The 22715-nt window shown below is 47.4% G+C and overlaps 2 protein-coding genes across 2 annotated transcripts; both read left to right on the top strand.

The window, feature by feature from the left end:
• Positions 1–331: 331 nt before the first annotated feature.
• Positions 332–9426, top strand: LOC125547235 (cysteine-rich receptor-like protein kinase 44). The gene is made up of 7 exons (XM_048711192.1): positions 332–583; positions 653–902; positions 2468–2684; positions 2762–2882; positions 3275–3418; positions 8983–9141; positions 9244–9426. The coding sequence occupies exons 1-7, from the start codon at positions 332–334 to the stop codon at positions 9424–9426; spliced, it is 1326 nt and encodes a 441-aa protein (XP_048567149.1).
• Positions 9427–17741: 8315 nt separating this feature from the next.
• Positions 17742–22267, top strand: LOC125549287. Its single transcript, XM_048712735.1, has 2 exons — positions 17742–17857; positions 20176–22267. The coding sequence occupies exons 1-2, from the start codon at positions 17799–17801 to the stop codon at positions 21842–21844; spliced, it is 1728 nt and encodes a 575-aa protein (XP_048568692.1). The 5' UTR covers positions 17742–17798; the 3' UTR covers positions 21845–22267.
• Positions 22268–22715: the final 448 nt, after the last annotated feature.

Genomic DNA, 22715 nt, shown 5'->3' with positions numbered 1-22715 from the left:
ACCTCCGAGAGACTGAGCCGGCATATCATCTTGAGATTTACGAAGTCACCGTAGGCGCCTCGTCGTCGACGGAAACGTCTCCTCCCACTGAAAGCGCATCACCGGAAATCCTGAAATAAATCCAGGAATAATGCGAGCACCAGGATTTGAACCCTGGTGGGTTGGGGATACCACTGTCCACCTAACCAACTCAACCACAGGTTGATTCGCTAGGTGCTTGAAAGCTGGAAGGGTAGGTTGGAGAAATACCAAGGGAGACATACACACACAGTTGAAACAAGTACGAGTATGCGCCGAGGTAGGGAAAGAGTGCACTGACTATAACCCAAAGATGAGACCAGATCCACACAGTATAATCACTAGGCTTGATGAAGTGGAACTTACAGACGTGTCTACTGAAACTAGTGAGGCTAGTTCATCTGTTTGGCACCGCAGAACACTCACGGCAGATGATCTCCTGCAAATGCTACTTGATGAAAATGCTGAGCCGAAGGCCTTGCCATTATATCTATTAGAAGAAATCACAAATTATTTCTCGGATGATCAGGAAATTGGCAGAGGAAGCATTGCAGTTGTTTATAAGGTACGGTAACTCTCAAGTACCCGTGATCTGAGACTGAATTTATGCTAACAAGGCATGTTCCGGCTGCAGGGAATGCTTGGGAATGTGACAGTCGCTGTGAAGAAACTGTCCGGGTATCTTAGTGAGAGGTCATTCCACCAGGAGGTTGAATGTTTGATGAAGGCAAAGCACAAAAACATAATACGATTTCTAGGGTATTGTTCGGACACACGGGGAGAAATGCTATCCTACAAGGGAAAGTTGGTCATGGCAGATGTACAACAAAGGTTGCTCTGCTTTGAGCTTCTACCAAGAGGAAGTCTTTCTGACTATATCATCTGTAGGATCACGTTGGCTGTAACATGTTTTTCCATCTTTGTTTTCCTTAGAAAAAGTCCATTTTACTACCCTGAACAAAGTTGGTGGTTCACATTACCTCTGATCTATTTTTTTGCTCTTTTCATCCCTAAACAAACCCATACCGAACAAAAAAAAACCTGGGTGGTTTGTCTTGACTTGCAGCTGACGTGGCTCTGGTCAATGGTGGTTTTGACCTGCGGGTGGGGCCATGAGGATTAACTTAACCAAAACAGGAAATTAGCCATGTGGTTAATTAGGCAGCGGGACCCGCTTGGCAGTGACTCAAGAGCTGGATTAACTAAGTGCAAATGATAGGTTTAGCCGGTGGCTAACCGGAGCATGGCAGACATCACCGGGTGGCCGATTCCGGTGGAGGCTGGATGCGCGCGTGGGCTCTGCGTGACCAGCGCGACGAGGCGTGGCGGCTGGTTGCAGCAGCGGGTGCCGGGGTGGCTGGTGCTGGCGGCGGCACTCGGGTGCATGCGGGCAACTGTGAAGGAGCATGCAGACGAGCAAGATGAGTAGGGGTGGAAACTACGGGGCAGCAGGAGCTTGCTGGACAGCACGTGGCGGCTGGGAGAGCTTCGCAGCGATGAGCTCATCTGCAATGGCGGACGGCGGCTTCGGTCATGGCGGCTACCTTAGTTGGAGGACGAAATTGACGAAGGGGGAAGAGGGTAAATGGGCAGGAGCTCACAGTGAAGTCGTAGGGCACCTTTTCTGGTCCGGGGAGGCTCTGAAGTGTCCGAATCGACAGCGGCGATCTTCAGATGCCAACGAGGAAGACGGCAACGGTTAGCGCGATGCAGTGTGTCCGAGCTCGAGTTCTTCTTCGGAGATGTTCAAGGCGTCTAGGCGGAGCTCCTGGACATGTTGGTGTGGCAAGAGGTGGCCGGTGGCCACGAGGACAGAGGGTGGCGGCGACGTTTTCTCTCGGAGACACTCGGGGGAGAGAGCTAAAGAAGGGGAGAGGGAGCTGCGAAAGAGGGAAGAGGTAGAGGAGGCCGTGCACTTCTTTAGGTCGCGAAGAAAGGCGCGGGGACGCATTGGACATCGAAAAGCAGGAGGTGGCCGTCGACGCACGAACGCCCACAACGCAACGTCCTCCTGGCGAGGGGTTGAAGACAACCCTGCCACTCGCTGGGTTGGGCTGGGCCGAAACTTCCAACAGGTGAGGCGCAAGTACAGTACTTCTTGTCTATTTCTTAGATTTAAAAAAAACTGACGAGTGGGACCCACACGTAGGTCAAATACCACCTTTGACCATGTCCACGTCAGCATCCGGTTTGGGCAAACCACCCAGGTTTTTTTTGTCTGGTATGGGATTGTTTAGGGGGGTAACCGAAAAAACGTCAAGGGGTAATGTGAACCACCAACTTTGTTTAGGGTAGTAAAATGGACTTTTTCTTTTCCTTATTTCAATCATCCACAAATGTAATGGTAGTATATAAATATATCCTCTCGTCTACATCTTGATTCTAAAGATGAAGAATTTCAAGTATCTCAAACAGTAAACTGTTTTATCATCTCCTCTTCCCTGTGTAGATGCTTCTGGTGGATTTGAATGGAGAACGCGCTATAAGATAATTGAAGGAATTTGTCAGGGTTTAAATTATCTTCACCAGAATCGTATTCTTCATTTGGACCTAAACCCTGAAAACATACTTATGGATGATAATATGGTTCCCAAAATTGGTGACTTTTGTCTTCTAACGTGTTTTAGTCAACAACAAACCCATGCTACAAGACTAGCCGGAAGAATGTAAGCGGCTAAACCTCTTGAAAGCTCCTTCTTCACTTACAAATTATATATTCATTTCGTTCTCTCGTTTCATGCAGGGGATATATGCCACCAGAATACTTCAATGGAACCCTCACGTTCCAAACAGACATATACAGTCTTGGTGTTATAATCATGGAGATGCTAACAGGGAAGAAGGGATATTGTGATGTTGAATATGTATATAAATTTGTACTTATGGAAGCGCATGCAGCACCGCTAAGCACAAAATAGCTGCAAAATTTTACACCCCATTCATTCCTGCATGTTAATGTAAACCTGTAGTTATGCAAATGGGCAAAAATTAATGCAGTCTTTGAAATGCTTTAACACTATCTTTTTATTTCTATTTGTTTTGTTTGACCGAACATCAAAATACAGATTACACAGCGTTAGAACAGTTGGGTGCAGTTTACATTTCAGGTATAAAAAAAAGTTGTTAGTTAATTTGATATTTATGTGGTGTGCACATTAACATCATATTTATGGGGTTTGTAGACTACATTCTCAGTCGCTGATTAGATAGAAGTTTATCCTTTCATTAACCTACATCTCACTATTTGATATCGCAGATACTCGAAAGTTGGAGTAACAGAATCGACATGTCACTGGAACTGGAACAAGTACGAGTATGTGCTAAGATAGGGATAGAGTGCACTGACTTCAACCCAGTGAGGAGACCAACTATACATCATATAATTGATAGGCTTGTCGAAGTGGAAATCGACGAATAGGGTTACAAAATTGTGTGTTCATCAGTAAGGCAGGTCAGTTCACCGACGACACTTTCGACCATCTTTACTTTTCAGAGCTTGCGTGCATTTATTTCACTCTTCTTGCTCTGAAGTCTGAACTGGCGGATGATGTAGAGCCTGTCGTTGGTTGTCAAACAGGCAGAAAAGCCTTCCTGCTGTCCCACAGAAAGAAAAGAAAGAAAAATGCTTCCTGCTAACTTTAGGACGAAGGTGCAGATAATCCATGACGCAGAAGCTCTTAGGTGAGTTCCTTAATTAAAGCCTTCCTGCTTGAGTAGTTTTTGTTTCACTGTTTAATATCTTGTCCTTTAACAGCGCACCAGAATTCACAATGTATGATTTGGAATTCAGGGTACTTGCTAATGAAAGAAGTGATGAGCAAGAACTAACAGTCGTCCACATCTTGATGATAGTCCAATCAGTTGCGCGTCCCATTCATTCGTGCCCGGCACTGTGACTTGGTTAAGTCTTGAGTTAGTTTTCCCTGCGGTCACTTGGAGATCATAGGCGGTAACCAAAATCATGCCTCCAAATTCTCACAGGTTTACCATCCCTTGTTCTCCAAACAGGACCATTTTGTGCACCACGTCCAAAGTCCAAAGCATGCTCCTGCAAACTGTATCCGTAATGAGGGCCATATTCTTCTTTGAGCGCTGCAGTGAGGCAGAGGCAGCCGAAGCTCTGACTGTTCTCTTCGGTCTGACTGTGCTACAGTCATCAACAGAGTGCGTTCATGGGATGCTTGCTACAGCAGACACGGAAGAATCTATCGTGAGTTCGTGACATAGCCATCTCCGGCGAGCAACTCTCAAGCTGCGGGTTTATGAAGATCGGCGAAACGAAGAAGCGCATGATATGTTGATAATCTTGCTAGAACCAATGGTGGCGGGGCAGAGCAATCGTGTGGACTTAAACTGTACTCAAGCGATGAAGTACGGCAATCATGTGAAACAGTAGTGCGCCACTACTCTCAGTGAGTCGTCGGAAAACAACTCAACAAGAGAATTCATCTCCAAATAGGCATATGCAATTTCAACGACATTTTTATTTTTGAGAAATAAAACAATGGATTAGAAAATTCATCGAACACTGTGCATTTCATTCTTCTTTTTCCCAAAGGTGACGCGAACGATAGGGGCGGATCTACACCCCAGGGCCAACCCTGCCATCCCGTAAAAGTCCGTTGAAGCTTCCCGTATCTTTAGCATTATTGGCCCAAGCTCGCATAGTGCTCTACTGCTCTTTTTTAGCTACTCACTCTGTTCCATAATGTAGTGAATATTTTTTTTGAAAAGTCAAACTTCTCCAACTTTGACAAGTTTGTGAAGAAAAACATTTATATCTAGAATGTCAAACATTTATATCATTAGATTCATCATAGGACGTAGTTTCACATTTTATATATTAGGTATTGTAGATATAAATAGTTTTCTCTATAAACTCATCTTGTCTCACATTTATCCCTTGTCTCCTCCAGAAAATATGGACTCACTTCACTTGCGGCGCCGAGGCAAAGAAGGTTGTATTGTGCCCCCTTATTTCCTTCTCCCGATTGCATGTTAATTTCATTTTCTTGCAACGAGGGAGGAACGTAACACACACTGTTCATTAGTACTTTGATTCGCGACTCGGGGGCGACCGATCTCGCCGTCCGCCACCCCCCTTCTCGATCTCTTCCCTCGCCGCCGCCGGAGACGGGTGCCGGGTCATCGGCGCGGTCGCCGATGAGGGTGGCGGCGAGGCCCTCGGCCGCGACGCCGCTCAGGCTCGGGCCTAGGGTTTGAGGCGGCGGCCTCTGCTGGTGAGGGCGGCGTCGTCCTGGGCGGGCAGCGCTCGCCGGTGTTGAGGGCGGCGTCCACTCGGCCGCGCGGGCGGCGAGTTGGCGGTGGATGCGGGCGCCGCGTTGGAGGGATCCCTTGCTGCTCTCCTTCGCTAGATCTGAAGACGGCGCCTCCGTGCTGCTGCTTCCTCCTCGTCAGTCCCGCCGAATCCGGTGGCTGACTGCGCGAATGTGGGGTTGCGAGCTCTGGATCGGAGTAATTTCTTGGCCGGCTGCAGCGGCCACGACGCCGGCGGTGCTCCGGGTGCTGTTTCCTTCTTGAAGGCGGCTTCGAGATCTAGCTCCCTCCCCCTCGTCCTCCCCTGTACCCGGGTGAAAACCCACAACTTTTGTTGGGCGGCGGCGGTGCTCAGCTCCGTCACCTTCTTGAAGGCGCCGCTTTGGGTCCGCCGGGAGGTGGGACAGCTGCAGCGCGTTCTTGGCGTTTCTGATGGCGACGGTTCTCTCTTTAATGGTGTCGCTTCGCCATGGCGGTCGGCTGGTCCGGCTCTCGCGGTGATTGTGGTGCTCAACTCTTCACCGTGTCTTCCTGGGGTGCTCCCGTTCAGAGAGGCTGGAGGTGGAGCGACTTCGTCTTGCACGGAGCTTCGGTGGAGATGTCAAGTCATGCCTGACCGACAGGTGCTACGCTTTGTCATGCCTGGTCGGCAGGTGCTACGCATGATAGATCTTCCAAAGACTTCAAGCTGTGTCTGCTGGTGGTACTTGGCAGCATGGTGCTGAGGTATATCAGTGACGACCGCGACGTGCTCAGCTGTTTGCGCGCAGGGACGAGGTGCCGTTGGGCGCCGTGGTGGCGTCGACGATAGCTGGACCGAGCAAGGTTGATGCATCAGTATAGTTCTGAAGATGGAGCGGTGGCAGTTGGCGGCGGCGGCCACTGAGTGCACGCCGGACCGGTGAGACCCATGCCCGGCAGGCGTCCTGGATGGGACCCCAGGTCTTAGATGTTAGGTTTGGCTGCGATGTCTGTTTGGTATTAGGCCCAGGCTATCTGCGTCCCTTCATCAACTGGATAGGTGTAGCGACAGTCTGTTGCTTAGATGGCGGCTTTAGTCTTACTGTTGTATTTTTTGTAAGGTCTTGTGAGAATAATTAATAAAGTGGCCGTATGCATCGCCTAGATGCAGAGTCCGGGAGTCATCCTCCTTTTCTAAAAAAAAGATACTTTGACTCATTATTTCCTTTTGCCCCTGAACATGCATAATGCTCATCATTATCAGGTTGTTTGGCTGAGAGAGTATCGAACTCTCGAGGACAAGTCCAGCACCGTTAATCAAGACACTGGTGTTAAGTGTTAAACAAAGTCTTACTCAGATGATCCTCAAGTACCACTGCCCTGGGCAGAGGATGGCTGTTGCAAAGCCTGAATATAAAAAAGATCATTGAAGAGAGATTGGTGAGTGATATGCCAGCTTCTCATGGTTTGCCTGTTTTTTTTAATAACTTTAAGATTTTTATAACTACCAAACGTTCGGATTTTAGCAATAGACAAGAACGATTCTTTTTTCACTTTAATTATATACATGCATGCATTAGAATGACTAATTTTTCTTTCATGTGCACTTCTCCCTCTAATTACATGCATATATGCACTAAAGGACGAAAAGCTGATGTCATCCTAAATTCCTTTTTTTCAAACTTTAAAATGTTTTGTAGTTCAAATCGTCGCTCCGATTGAAAAACCGTCTTCACAAAAAAAATCGTCTCGACGAGATCTTCGAAACTAGATCCCATGTTGATATGTTCTAACGACTTTTTTTTCAGACCAAAAATTACCACATTTGGACTACGTAAGTTATCACTTCTGTCATACATAAGTTACCGTGTCATTTACACAAAAGTTTTTCGTTGTATGTTTTCAACAAACTTTTATCTCAGGGTTAAAAAGTGATTATGATGTTTGTAGTGAGTTATCGGCTTTATTGTTTATATTACCATGTTGCACAAAAGTTATCGGGGTATATTTTTCGACAATTTTCATTCCTTCGGTCAAAAAATTACCACGATATTTCTATATGAGTTATCAGCTTTTATGTGCGTGTATTATCATGTTGTTTACACATGAGTTATGGAGGTATTTTTTAACAACATTTTTCCCCAGTATATTTCGACGACTTTTTACGGACAAAAAGTTACCATGCTTATACTACGTAAATTATCACATCTGTGGTACATAAGTTATCAGCTTGTTTCCACAAAAAATATCGGGGCATAAAAATGATTTCTCTTACCTTCTCCCCACATGCATGCATACACTAGAGGACATAAAAAGCTAATGTCGTCCTACATTCTTCTATTTCGAAACTCAATTTTTTTTTCCAAAAAACCGTTGGTCTGATCAAAAAGTCGTTTTAACATAAAAAATCTTACGTGACGGGAAATTCGAAAGTAGGTTCTATGTTGGTATATCCTCAATGAGTTTTTTGGTAAATAAGTTACCAGGCTTGGATTAAGTAATTTATCAACTTTGTTGTGCATATATTACCATGTCATTTACACGTGAGCTGTCATGATGTTTTTTAACAACTTTTTTCCAGATCAAAAAGTTACCACGCCTTGGCTAAGTAAGTTATCGGCTCTGCTCTGCTTATATTATCATGCCAATACACATGAGTTATCGATGGTGCTTTTCAATAACTTTTTTCTGAGTCAAATAGTTACCACGTCCGGGCTAAATAAATGATAAGCTCTGTTGTGCATATATTACCGTGCTAGCACACATGAGTCACGGGTTTTTCCATGAGTCAAAATAGTTACCACGTCTGGGCTAAATAAGTTATCAGCTCTGATGTGCGTACATTACCATGCTAATACACATGAGTTATCAACTCTATTTCAACAATACCCCGTCCCTCGTTCAAAGTTTATCACAATATTTGTATCTAAGTTATCAGTCTTGCTGTGCATAAATTATCATCATATTTACAAAAAGAAGTTATATAAGTCTAGGAGGCGAAACATTTATTTCTCTAAAAAATGATCATCTGTACAATAAGGAGACAAGTACAAACACAACACATCGTTCCTTAAAAAACTTGGTCCAGATGGTTCTTCTCATTGTGGAAAACATTGTTGTTTTCCCACGTTTGAATAAATAAATATTAGCTAACCTGTACATAAAATACAAAAGCCAGTCTTAGCCCAGGTGGTGGTGCACTGGTATCCCATGGAGCAGCGCGTGTGTTCGACTCCCTGGAGGTGCACTTTTTTCTTTGCCATATCTTTTCACGCGCGGGAAGCATAACGGGTGGTTGGGCCCGCGCCAGAAACGGATCGGGCGGCGAGCGAGGGAGAAATTATCGCGCGGGGAATCAGGATCGAACGGCAGTCAGATCGTTCGGATCTATTCCCTAATTCCGAACGTTCGCTCGTTACTTTTGTCGATAACTTTATTTATCATCATTTTTTGCTGTGACTCCTCTTTTTCAGAAAATACCTGCCTGTATGATTCAACTGTGATGGAGTTAATGTGGGGCGTAGAGTTTTCGATAACTGCTACTAGTCCGTGCCGGACAGGGAAACCAATCGGTGTTAATCCCAACAGCAATTAGCTCGCATACTCTAACGACGTTGCAACGTTTTGGAGTACGGAAAAATATATCCTTTGCTTTAATGATGAAGGAATACTCTTTGTATCCAGGTCAATGAGCGGATTGTCATGTTGGCTCACGTCTTGTTTCAGTGTGACCCTTTTGAGAATGAGAAGTCTGGAGAGTTGCATCATGCAGCTGCTCTCATTAAGGATGTATCCGGCATCGACACCGATGGTTGGGGCTCACGGAAGATTGCAACAGCTCTGAATAAGACATGGTGCATTGAAAGAGCTGGCAAATCCTGCAAGGTAAGTTACTGTATGTACTACTATTTTTTGAATGTGTCCCCAGCTGCATGCAGTGCATTTCTTGGGAAATTTCACTCTTTCAAATAAATGTCTACATGTCAGATTTCAGAAGACGAAGTATCAAGGTTGGTCAATGATGCAGATAAATATGAAGTTAAGCTGGATAAGGATGCTTGTTTGAAAGTCTCTAGACAAATGCTGCAAGTTTATGATTTTAGGGCTCATGTAAAAAAATTATTGAAAGGATGTGTTTTGCGGGCTAAGGAAGCATATGAAGCTGAATAAGCGCAAGTGCCTGAGAAGCTAACGAACCATAAGCTCACGGCTATTTTTTTTTCTTATTCCGGTGATCTTTATGATGTATCTTGGGTGAGCTACTCTCAGCCTGACATGGCCGGTAGTACTCTGCCCAACATTGTATCGTTTGGCTATCAAGAAACACTGAAGTTCTAATTAAGTTTAAGCGATAATCATGAACCATAAGGCATCGGGCAAAAGACGGCCATCTTCTTCAGCAATCCTATGGTCCCATGTGTTTTCCTCTCCGCAGTCTTGCAACAAGGACCCTTGCGAGGAGAGTGAGAGAGGCAGGACCAAGAGCCGGCCAGCTGCACTGGCCCTCCACACGGAGACAGGCAGCGTGATGGTGATCCATCCAACACAAACACATGCTGCATCCTCAGTTGCTTTGTGTTAGATGTGTATAGTTTCTTTTCGGTATATCCTTATTGTATAAGGGGTTTTCTGCATTTTACCACACATGTATATGTAATGGTCCCTCAGTAAAAGATTAGTTGCTGATTATTCAACATGGTATCAGATGTCAAGCTAGCCCTTTTCCCCCGCACGATGCAACCCCGTGCGTCCCGTACCTAGTCTGCCTGCCTTCGGCCGCCGCTGTCTCCGGCCATCTTCTCAGGCCGCCGCCGTATCCGTCAACCTCCTCTCTGGCCTCGTCCCCGCCCCCCCCCCTCCCTCTCTCTCTCTCTCTCTCTTTCTCTGGTCGAGACGCTGCTGCCTGCTGCTGTTCCGGGCGCAGCAGCCGCCCGTAGCCCGTTAGGACGTCGCTCCATTCCGTCCAGCCGCCGCTGCCCCGGCAAGTCTGGCCGCCGTCGCCGCCCCCGGCTGGTTCTGGCTGCCTTCGCCGCCCCCGGCTGATTCCGGCCGCCGTCGCCGCCCCCGGCTCGAGCGCTCCCCTGGTTCGGGCCGCCTCCGTTGCCGTTGCGCACGGGTCGCTGCCCCAGCCACCAGCGTCGATTCCCTCCCGCTCGAGCACTCCCCTGCTGGCCTAGCGTGCTCTTCTGCCCGATCCAGATCGGGTGGACTGTGGTCGTTGACTCTCTTCCAGCATGGGCTGAGCGAGCGAGCGTGCAGGCAAGCGAGCAGGTGCCCAATCCCTTGATCCCGCTCGATCCAGGTCGGGTCTCTGCTGACCCGTTGACTCCAAAAAAAGGGAAAAAGAACAGAGGGAGCTCCTCATGTCTTCTTCGAGCTATGTCGTTGTTCATCGGTGCTCGGTAATCTTCAATGGCACCAACTATGCTAAGTTTGCAGGTTTCATGCGCATCCAGATGCGCGGCCTTCTGTTGTGGGGTGTTCTCTCTGGTGACGTACCCTGTCCGCCCTGCCATGTTGCTCCGGTGGCTCCTACCCTGCTGGTTCCGCCGGTTCTTGTTGCTGATGCTTCTCAGGCAGATCGGGATGCAGCCAAGGCTCTTGATGATGCGGCGGTTGATGCTTATGATTAGCAGGTATCCGCCTATTCTGATGCTCTCTCGGTCTATCGAGATGATCTGTCTGCTTACACTCAGTGGTGCAATGATGATGCTCAACCTGATGCTGTTCTCACTGCAAGTGTCCTCCCTCAGTTTGCTTCGGAGTTCACGGGTATTGATACGTCTCCATCGTATCTACTTTTTCAAACACTTTTGCTCTTGTTTTGGACTCTAACTTGTATGATTTGAATGGAACTAACCCGGACTGACGCTGTTTTCAGCAGAATTGCCATGACGTTGTTTTATGTGCAAAAAACAAAAGTTCTCGTAATGACCTGAAACTCCACGGGATGTCTTATAAAAAATAATAAAAAATCCTCGCCAAAGATGAAGACCAGGGGGCCCACACCTTGTCCACGAGGGTGGGGGGCGCCCCCCCCTAGGGCGCGCCCCCTACCTCATGGGCCCCCTGGACACCTTCCAACGCCAACTCCAACTCTATATATTGGCTTTCGGAGAGAAAAAAATAAGAGAGAAGAAATCATCGCGTTTTACGATACGAAGCCGCAGCCAAGCCCTAAAACCTCTCGGGAGGGCTGATCTGAAATCCGTTCGGGGCTCCGGAGAGGGGGATTCGTCGCCGTCGTCATCATCAACCATCCTCCATCACCAATTTCATGATGCTCACCGCCGTGCGTGAGTAATTCCATCGTAGGCTTGCTGGACGGTGATGGGTTGGATGAAATTTATCATGTAATTGAGTTAGTTTTGTTAGGGTTTGATCCCTAGTATCCACTATATTCTGAGATTGATGTTGCTATGACTTTGCTATGCTTAATGCTTGTCACTAGGGCCTGAGTGCCATGATTTCAGATCTGAACCTATTATGTTTTCATGAATATATGTGAGTTCTTGATCCTATCTTGCAAGTCTATAGTCACCTACTATGTGTTATGATCCGGCAACCCCGAAGTGACAATAATCGGGACCACTCCCGGTGATGACCATAGTTTGAGGAGTTCATGTATTCACTATGTGCTAATGCTTTGTTCCGGTTCTCTATTAAAAGGAGGCCTTAATATCCCTTAGTTTCCATTAGGACCCCGCTGCCACGGGAGGGTAGGACAAAAGATGTCATGCAAGTTCTTTTCTATAAGCACGTATGACTATATTCGGAATACATGCCTACATTACATTGATGAATTGGAGCTAATTCTGTGTCACCCTTTGTTATGACTGTTACATGTTGAACCGCATCCGGCATAATTATCCATCATTGATCCGGTGTCTACGAGTTTTCCATATACTGGTTCTCTCTTATTTACTTTTCCGTTGCTATTGTTACAATCACTACAAAATACCAAAAATATTTACTATTGCTTGCACTACTTTTTGTTACCATTACCACCACTATCATATTACTTTACTACTAAACACTTTGCTGCAGATACTAAGTTTCCATGTGTGGTTGAATTGACAACTCAGCTGCTAATACTTGAGAATATTCTTTGGCTCTCCTTGTATCGAATCAATAAATTTGGGTTGAATACTCTACCCTCAAAAACTGTTGCGATCCCCTATACTTGTGGGTTATCAGGTATCGGCACTGTCGCAGCGATGTGGTCCTACCTTTGTCAGCGCTATCAGCTCTCTGGCGATGCTCTATACCTTTTTGTGGTGCGTCAGGAGCATGCTCTTCAGCAGGGTGACTCGTCTATTGATGAGTTCTATTCACAGTGCTCTGCATCTGGCGTCAGCTTGACTCACTGCGGACAGTTGTTTGTGGCACTTGCCGTTGCTGTCAGACTACGCAGTCTGACTTGGAGATTCAGAGGGTTCATGAGTTCTTATCTCGCCTCCGATCTGAGTTTGAGCCTCGTCGTGCTCACCTGCTTGCTCGTGGTCGTGTTCCTATCTCGGAGGTGCTTGCCGAGCTTCGTGCTGAGGAGACCCGCCTTCGCTCTGCTGGGTTACTTGCTGCTCCGTCAGTGTTGGCTGCTAGAGTTCCTGTGGCGTCTGCTCGTCTTACTGCTCCACCGCTCCTGCCTACTCCTTCAGGGGGTGGGTTGTAACACCCCGGACACACCCGCCGGTGGTTGTTACTCCTGGTGGGATCTAGACTGGCCCCACAGATCAATACTAGTCTTTTCTGCGCACTTTGTCCTCACTCATGCGCACCCGGGAGCAATTTCCCGGTCGGTCACCCATCCTCACACTACTTCAAGCTGAGCACGCTTAACTTTGGAGTTCTGTCCGAATGGGCTCCCGGAAAAGAAGGAATTCCTTATTGAAATGAGTAGTCTATCATCCCTAATAAGCCAGGCTATCACATACACCCCCACTCAGAGGAACCGACATCCTCGTTGGGTCACAGGAACGCTCCCTCTTGGAACATACGTCTGTGCTTCCAGTCCAGTACATGTGTCATGTCGGGTGCCACGACGGGTCACAAACGTCATGAACAACATGACCACGCACCTGTCCGCAACCATCCGTGTAACCGCGAGGGTCGACTCTGATACCAACTTGTAACGCCCCGGACACACCCGCCGGTGGTTGTTACTCCTAGCGGGATCTAGACTGGCCCCACAGATCAATACTAGTCTTTTCTGCGCACTTTGTCCTCACTCGTGCGCACCCGGGAGCAACTTCCCGGTCGGTCACCCATCCTCACATTACTTCAAGCTGAGCACGCTTAACTTTAGAGTTCTGTCCGAATGGGCTCCCGGAAAAGAAGGAATTCCTTATTGATATGAGTAGTCTATCATCCCTAAGAAGCCAGGCTATCACATGGGTCACCCTCCTTATGCTGAGAAGGGCACGTCGCGTCATGACACCTTCTATGGATACTACTCCAGGTCAGGTCACCCCGGAATCTGATTGTCGCCAAAAGAAGCATGACCAGAGGCGCTCCTCTTCCAGTGGGACTCCTGCGTCTTCCTTGACTCCGTCACTCACTAACGAGGACATTGTACGGCTCAAGCATTTGCTTGCTTGCTCTGGTTCTTCATCGACGGGTTCTGCTGCTGCTGTGACTGCTTCCACCACACCGCCAGCATCTACACCGTCAGGTACATCTTCGTGGGTTTTGGACTCTGGAGCTTCCTTTCATATGTCCTCTGATTCTTCAGCTTTGTCCTCTCTTCGCCCTCTTGATTCTTCTATTAATGTCCTTACTGCCGATGGCACATCTCTTCCTGTTGCTAGTCGTGGTATTCTTTTCACTCCGTCCTTTTCTGTCCCGAGCATTTCACATGTTCCTCGTCTTACCATGAATCTTTTTTCTGCTGCTCAACTTACTGATTCTGGTTATCGTGTCATTCTTGATACCGACTCTTGCTCCATTCAGGATCGTCGCACCAAGGCTTTGGTTGGTGCTGGCCCCCGGCGCCGTGAGTCAGCGGATCTTTGGGAGGTTGACTGGCTTTGTGTTCCTTCCGCTGTCACCACTTCTGCAAGCTCTCATGCTCTTGCTGCCTCTTCGTTTGCGTCCTTCCAGCAGTGGCATCATCGCCTTGGTCACATCTGTGGCTCTCGCTTGTCTTCTTTAGTTCGTCAGGGCCTTTTAGGGTCTGTATCTGGAGATGTCTCCTTACATTGTAATGGTTGCAGACTTGGCAAACAGACCAAGTTACCTTATCCTACCAGTGAGTCGGTATCTCAGCGTCCTTTTGACTTAGTTCATTCTCATGTCTGGGGTCCTGCTCCCTTTGATTTGAAAGGTGGCCATCGCTACTATGTTTTTTTTATTGATGATTTCTCTCGCTACACTTGGCTCTACTTCATGAAATCTCGTAGCGAGGTTCTCCCTATATACAAATGTTTTGCTGCCATGGTTCACACCCACTTTTCCACGCATATTCGCACTTTTTGTGCTGACTCCGCTGGAGAGTTTATCTCCCAACTGTTGCGTGGTTTTCTCCCGGAACAGGGTACTCTTGCCCAGTGCTCTTGTCCTGGTGCTCATGCTCATAATGGCGTTGCAGAACGTAAGCATCATCATTTGCTTGAGACGGCTCATGCACTGATGATCGCCGCTTCCCTTCCCCCATATTTTTGGGCTGAGGCTGTTTCTACGTCCACCTACCTCATCAGCATTCAGCCATCGACTGCCCTACAAGGTGGTATTCCTATGGAGTATCTCACTGGTCGTTCTCCTGACTACTCCGCCTTTCGTATGTTTGAATGTGTGTGCTATGTCCTTCTTGCCCCGCGAGAACGCACCAAACTGACTGCTCAGTCGGTTGAGTGTGTTTTCCTTGGCTACAGTGATGAGCACAAGGGCTATCGCTGTTGGGATCCTGTTGGACGTCGCTTGCGCATCTCGCGTGATGTGACCTTTGACGAGTCTCGCCCTTACTACCCAGGTCCTTCTTCCTCAAGCTTCTTTGTGGACGATATTTCTTTTCTTCTTCTCCCCGATACACCTCACCATGTGCCTCATGTTTCACCTCTTCCTACTCCTTCCCCTCTCATTCCTTCTCATTCACCACCGACACCATCTTCCCCATCCTACTCCTCCACCTCTCCACCATCATCTCCAGTCTGTCACCCTCTCTCACCGTTTCCTCTCCACTATACTCGTCGCCCTTGTTCTGAGGATGCTTCTACTGACGCGCCTTCCACCTCTGGTGCTCCTCCCGTCATGCCTCCCCCAGTTCATAACCTCCGTGCTCGGCCTCACCCCCGCCTGATCACTATTCTCCTGATCGATATGGTCTCTCTGTTATTGCTGAGCCCACTTTCTATCAAACTGCCATGACTCAGCCTGAATGGCAGCTTGCGATGGCCGAAGAGCTTGCTGCCCTTGAGCGCTCTGGCACATAGGATCTGGTTTTGCTTCCTTCCGGTGTTCATCCCATCACCTGCAAGTGGGTCTACAAGATTAAGACTCGCTCTGATGGTTCTCTTGAGCGCTACAAAGCGCGTCTTGTGGCTCGTGGTTTTCAACAGGAGTAGGGACGCGATTATGATGAGACATTCGCTCATGTGGCTCACATGACCACTGTTCGCACTCTTCTTGCCGTGGCCTCTGTTCGTCATTGGTCTATCTCTCAACTTGATGTTCAGAACGCCTTTCTCAACGGCGAGTTGCGTGAGAAGGTCTATATGTAGCCACCACCAGGGTACTACGCTCCTGATGGTATGGTATGTAGACTTCGCCGCTCCCTCTATGGTCTTAAACAGGCCCCTGGTTTGAGCGCTTCGCCTCTGTGGTGACTGCCGCTGGTTTCTTGCCCAGTGACCATGATCCCGCGCTGTTTGTTCACACGTCTCCTCATGGCCGGACTCTTCTCCTTCTTTATGTGGATGACATGATCATCACTGGTGACGACTCTGACTACATTGCCTTTGTTAAGGCTCGCCTTCGCAACCAGTTCCTCATGACTGATCTTGGTCCGCTTCGCTATTTTCTTGGAATTGAGATCTCCTCGACCTCTGATGGCTTCTACATCTCCCCAGAAAAATACATTCAGGATCTTCTTGCTCGCGCTGCTCTCAGTGATGAGCGCACTGTTGTGACTCCTATGGAGCTCAACGTTCAGCTTTGTGCCTCTGATGGTGACCCTCTTCCTAATCCCACTCGCTATCGTCACCTCGTTGGCAGCCTTGTCTATCTTGCTATTACGCGTCCTGACATCTCCTATCCTGTCCACATCCTGAGTCAGTTTGTCTCAGCTCCCACCTCTGTCCATTATAGTCACCTCCTCCGTGTTCTACGATATCTTCGTGGCACGATCTCTCAGCGCCTTTTCTTTCCCCGCTCCAGCTCTCTTCAGCTCCAGGCCTACTCTGATGCTACCCTGGGCTAGTGATCCCTCTGATCGATGCTCGCTGTTTGCTTACTGTGTCTTTCTCGGTGGCTCTCTTATTTCGGGCGATTTGATAATTTGCCACCCCTTACTTCCCCCTTTCACAATTTGCCACCCATTGTCTCAATGACGGGCGGGCCCGGGCCCCACCTGTCAGGGGGGGGGGGGGGGGGGCAAATTATGAAAGGGGGAGGTAAGGGGTGGCAAATTATCAAATTTGCCCTTATTTCCTAGAAGACAAAGAAACAGACTGCAGTTTCTCGCTCGAATACAGAGGCTGAGTTGCGAGCCATGGCTATGTTGACGGCTGAGGTGATCTGGTTACGATGGTTACTTGAGGATTTTGGTGTGTCTGCTACTACCTCGACTCCCTTACTGTCACACAGTACCGGTGCTATCAGTATTGCGCGTGACCTGGTGAAGCATGAGCTCACCAAGCACATCGGTGTGGATGCCCACTTTGTGCGTGCTGCTGTGCAGGATCAAACTCTCGCTCTTCACTATGTGCCCTCTGAGTTCCAGTTGGCTGACTTCTTCACGAAGACACAGACTCGAGCGCAGCATGGCTTTTTCCTCTCCAAACTCAGTGTTGTTGATCCATAATGAGTACCCGGACGCTGGAATTTCGCTGACGCCATTGAGCAAGCTATATATCGACGGGACCATTCCATTACAAAAGAGAAGAATTTTCGCTCTCTTTATTGTAGAGGAGCTTTATTCGTGATACTAGGGGGTTGTTCGGTAATCCTCCCGCTCCGTGAAAACAGAGAATCTGTGAAGCGCCTCCTATCCCACTCTGCGGTTTTGTACTGTCGCTCCTCCAGCTCCGGAAGCAGAGTTGTGGAGAGGAGGGACTCCGAACAGGCCCTAGATATCCAAGACAAGCAAAGTGATTAGAATACAGTTCTTGCCTTGTTGCGCGACATCAGCAGAGGGATTTTGTTCACTTTTTTGTAAAGAGGATGAGAATGGGTTTCGTGGAAGCAAGCATCTCGCACCATCTCGACTTGAGATTTACTCCATTCGTGCTTGCGTGCGTGTATAAATCAGTGTGCAATTCGTGCAGCAACTACTACAACATCTCGAACCATCCATTTGGTTTGCTTGTCTACCCACGGCCTGATTGGGAATGAGGCCACTAAGGGATATTGGGCAAGTTGGAGGCGCCAACGAGATCGACAAACAAAGGTAACAATGCATGCAACTCCTTGCCTTCATTTTCTCGTACTTATTTTCTTGAACTTTTTTTGCGGGAATTTAATTTTGTACTAGTAGAAAACTTAAGACATTCTGGAAGTGCACAGAGTATATATACAATTACATGGAGTAACTCTACAATGCACAAGAGACTAGTAATTTCAAACCTCGAAAGGAAAAGCGGAACTAGTAATTTGTGTTTGTCCCGTGCAGGCCCATGCAACACATTCCTTAATTGCATTGCTTTTGTCTATTTTCCATTGCTTTCTTCCTGGACGGCACACTCACGCGAGAGTCTATATATAGATCGAGTTCTTCTCTTTCTCCTAGTCTCCTAGACCACACACATAAATAAATCCTCTAAATTTTGACAAATCTTATAGGGTCTATTTTTTTAGGACGGAGATACTGCATTACATTTACCTCGAATATGGTTTATTCTCAGCCACATATTTAAATACTTTTGATCAATGTCCAACCACTATCTACCTATCTTACTTTGTACTCCCTCCGTAAAGAAATATAAAAGCGTTTAGACCATTAAAATAGTGATCTAAATGCTCTTATATTTCCTTACAGAGGGAGTAATAGCTAATTTTGCATGCATTGTAATGAGGGAATACATATTGTAGTGGCTAACACCAATCGTGTTAGACATATGCCGAGTATTTAACAAAAATCTATCACAATTCATGAAATCGTGCCTACAAATTATCACTTTACAAATTTGTGCTGAAAACTATCACTTTTTCACTAATTCTTTAAAAAACACTAACGACTAATTTTTTAAAAATCTATCACTTTTCCATTTTGTCACCGGAGTACTTCATCTTCTCCGCCTCCGATGAAGGCCGCTGCCGCCTCGATCTCTTTCTCCGGTGACCCTTTCGCCCGCACAACCTCTCCTCCTCACGCGCAGTACGCCGCCCCGCAAACTGCCGGAGCCACACTTAGCCGCATCCCCGACCACCCCGTGCAGCTCCATGTCACCATCGTGAGCGCCCGCTGCTTCCCCTCTACTCCCCCCTCGGTTACTTGCCGCATCAACGTGGTGGCCGAGCGCCGGAGCTCGTGCTCCGAGCCGCACCCCCACGCGCGCGCCCGCGGCGCTCGTGGCCGCCCCTCGCCATGCGCACCGTGGTCGCCGTCCCTGTACCACGCGCGCTCGCCACACCTGCTACGCCCGGGCCGCGCCCCCGCCACGCACGGCTCACCACTGTCGTGCCCCTGCTGCTGCTCCTCGCATGCTGCGGCTCCCGCGGCCGCGCCCCCGCCTCCGGCCGCCCGGTCTCCCCGCGCCCGCTGCCGCCACCCTTCGCCGCTGGAGCCGCCGCGGGTCACTCCTGGAGCCGCCGGAGCCGCTGCGGGTCGCTATGGGTCGCCACTGGAGCCGCCCGCCCTGCGCCCTTCGTCCTTCGCCGGCCGCCGCGAGCTCCTCGGCTGCCATCAAACAAATTTTGCTAATGTGCCACGTCAACGCTTATGTGTGGGCCCAACCAGTCAGAAACGTGTTTAAAAGAGGCAAATCGGGCTCTTTTTAGACATGATAGTTTTTAGTCAAGGATTAGTGAGAAAATGGTAGTTTTCGGCACAAATTAGTAAAGTGGTAGTTTGTAGGAACGTTTCCATAAAATGTGGTAGGTTTTTGTTAAATACTCGACGTATACCTTACACCCACCATAGATTTTGATAAGATTTGTGATTTGAGTATGAGTAGGGGAAGAGAAGTAAAGTTTTAATTTAGTAAGACTTCAGTAAGATCTGATTTGATTTGGCTATGGGTAAGGGAACACGCGGAGAGTTTTGATTTAGTTGAGTATTTTGTACGATTTGATTGAGTTAATGCGAGACATGGGAAATGTGCATACAGGAGGGAAACAACCAACCCGAAGGGGGCAGAGGTGGAGGCGAATGTATGACGACCAATTCCCCTTTAATAATAGATATAATTAACCTAGAAATTGACTAAATTATGGTTACATGTTGTGGTGCCATTTTTTTAAAATGATGTGTAGTTTTTGATGGAAACGCCTCAAACAAAAGGGGATTACAAAACGTGTTATTATAAATTTTTATTTTGCATATACAAAATAATACTTCCTTCGTCCCAAAATTCTTGTCTTAGATTCGTCTAGATACAGATGTATCTTATACTAAAACGTGACTTGATACATCTGTATTTAGACAAATCTAAGACAAGAATTTTAGGACGGAAGGAGTAATAATAAAACATCGAAATATGTGCAAGTAATACAATATCTGATGAACCATTGAGTGACGATCTTTATTTTGGGTTTGGCCATCGGCAGCTTGCAGGTCGTCCAAGTGCTCTGGAGCGAATGGGAGATTCATTGCCTCATACTTGCAAGCTTTGGCCTACAAGTATTCCTCTTCTTCACAGCAGGCATGCGGAGGCACAACGTGTCCCGCATTCTCAACTCTCTTATATGGCTAGCCTACTTATCTACCGATTCTGTGGCCATTTTTGTTCTCGGTCATCTCGCGGTCCATGCGAATGGCTCACACCATCTTCTTATCTTCTGGACACCATTCCTACTCCTACACTTGGGAGGGCAAGACACTATCACTGCCTTCTCCATGCAAGACAACGAGCTCTGGCAACGACACCTGCTAGGATTGATCACCCAAGCATCGGTGGCTGGCTACATAATCACCATATCGTCTTGGCAAGACAGTCGCCTCCTTGCTGCCACGGTGCTCATGTTCTTGTCTGGGGTTTTCAAGTACATTGGGCGCACCTTTTGCCTTTGCTCATCTCGAACATTTCTCCTCACAGATGCTACCGTGCCTATTTTGGATAGATATGTACGCGGTGTATACTATACACCGACTCTTTTGACTAGGGGGCCTTCCGAGGATATACTAAAGCAAGTAGTGCATGATATGATGATTAACCAGGATGATGTGAAGCTGCCACCCGTTGACAATTTCGCACAAATACTGATGGATACTCCACTCAATGATAGGGATACTATTGAATGTGCATCTATCATACCAGGCTTGCTCAATGTGCTCAAGTCTAGTGCAAACCGCTCCAATACCTATGTTTATGTCGGCACACTACTTGTTCGTTCTTATGAACGCATCTACACCAAGGGTTTGCTTAATATGTTCTGGATTTTCCCTATCCGTACAATAATGTCCAAAGATTCCGAGGACAAAATCACAGCCATAGTATTTCTTCACATTGCTTCACTCCTCTTGCTCTTCCCACTTATCTCGGCCTTGATAACATTGCGTCTCTTTATGGCTTCTGAAAAAGCCGAACTCTACAACACGACTGATGTCATAGTCTCCTACATATTACTCGTAGGGGCCATAATCCTTGAGGTGGCATCTCTCTTCATGTCCATTCTTTCCTACTTTGCATCAAGGGAAGCACCAACATGTTATCCACTTACGAATGTAGTCTTGCGTGTAGCCAACTATATTCACCCTGCGGGCAGACACAGAAAACGCTGGTCCAAAATGCTTGGACAATATAACATGTTGGAACATCACACCAGACAAAAGTCCACAGGCATCGTGCCAATTGTATCAACATGGATTGGCAAGCCATTTTCAAGAATTGCCGTTAGTAAAGAGCTCGAGGAGCTTGTCCTTGATAAGCTGCTAGAATTGGGAACAGGTGACCAAGAATGCTGGAACTTTGCTAGCTTCCGTGGACAGCTAGCGCTTCAGAGATGGACTGATATGCGCACGATCATTAACAATGCTGACCTGCCAACAAGTGTGTTGATCTGGCACATTGCAACAGAGATATATTACTTGAGAGAAAATAGCATCACCTGTCCTGATCAAACTAAGAAAATAAGAGCGATCAGAGAGCTATCAAACTATACCATGTATCTTGTCTTCACGTGTGATGTGATGCTTACGACCAGCTCCAAGCTCGTACATGTTAACACTCAGAAGGAATCAAGCAAACTCTTCGAGGGTGTGTTAATCGTGGTATGAGGGAAGCTGTTATGATGGCGCTTCCAACTAACAGAGAAAGGCAACAACCAACCGATATGGACAAGCTTTGCAGCAAAAACCAACCGGTAAATCAAGTGCAACTTTTGAAAAACAACATGAAGGTTCTTGATTCTCCAGTGTTGCCTCGTGCACGTAGAGTGGCTCGTGATCTGACTAACATGCCTGAAGATGACCGCTGGGAACTCATTGCAGAGGTATGGCTGGAGATGCTTTTCTACATCGCGCCTCGCTGCGGGGGGTCTTTCCATGTCAAGCATCTCAGTACCGGCGGGGAGTTCGTGACGCATGTACTAATGCTGATGCATTTACTAGGCCCTTTTCTACCACCGCCGGATGCTTAGCTTTGTACCTTTACCATTTTCAGATGCTTCAAGGGTCATAAACCTTGTGTATTGTACTGGTATCTTTATTATTTTCATTGGCTAGTCCGTTTTCTTTTGCAAATATCCACTTGCAAATATTTAGTTTGGATTCAAATACTATGAAATCTATTTGTGCTATGCTTTGTGCACTTGAGTTTGTCAACTTGTCTACTAGCATTGTTATTTGACCAAACGCCAAACATTCAGCAAAGGCCGTGTTCAAATTTCTAACACTATATGTTGTTTACTGTATCTATATCCTCACTTAGATCAACCTCTTAATCATCCTAGCTATCAAAGAAGAACTTTTACATTTTTCCTTGTATTTTAGCACATTCTTCTAAACCCGCTTTCACCCCAGAAAACACATCTCTCAGAGCATCTACAACCGGGCGCCCCAAACGCTCGGGTGGATGGCCTGGTCAGTGACCGGTCACAAAAAACCGAAGACGGGCTCCTCAAACGCCCGGGCTGACCGGGACCCCTCA

This window comes from Triticum urartu, chromosome 3 (assembly GCF_003073215.2).
Source record: "Triticum urartu cultivar G1812 chromosome 3, Tu2.1, whole genome shotgun sequence".
Taxonomy (NCBI): Eukaryota; Viridiplantae; Streptophyta; class Magnoliopsida; order Poales; family Poaceae; genus Triticum; species Triticum urartu.
This window is presented reverse-complemented; position numbering and strand designations above follow the sequence as displayed.

Excerpts from the sequence above, each read along its gene's own strand:
- LOC125549287 (XM_048712735.1), top strand. The coding sequence starts at position 17,799 with ATGAGGCCACTAAGGGATATTGGGCAAGTTGGAGGCGCCAACGAGATC. Across the intron at positions 17,858-20,175 it reads AACGAGATCGACAAACAAAG|CTTGCAGGTCGTCCAAGTGC; the intron begins GTAACAATGCAT and ends GGCCATCGGCAG.
- LOC125547235 (XM_048711192.1), top strand. The coding sequence starts at position 332 with ATGAGACCAGATCCACACAGTATAATCACTAGGCTTGATGAAGTGGAA. Across the intron at positions 903-2,467 it reads TCTTTCTGACTATATCATCT|ATGCTTCTGGTGGATTTGAA; the intron begins GTAGGATCACGT and ends TTCCCTGTGTAG. Across the intron at positions 2,883-3,274 it reads GATATTGTGATGTTGAATAT|ATACTCGAAAGTTGGAGTAA; the intron begins GTATATAAATTT and ends TTGATATCGCAG.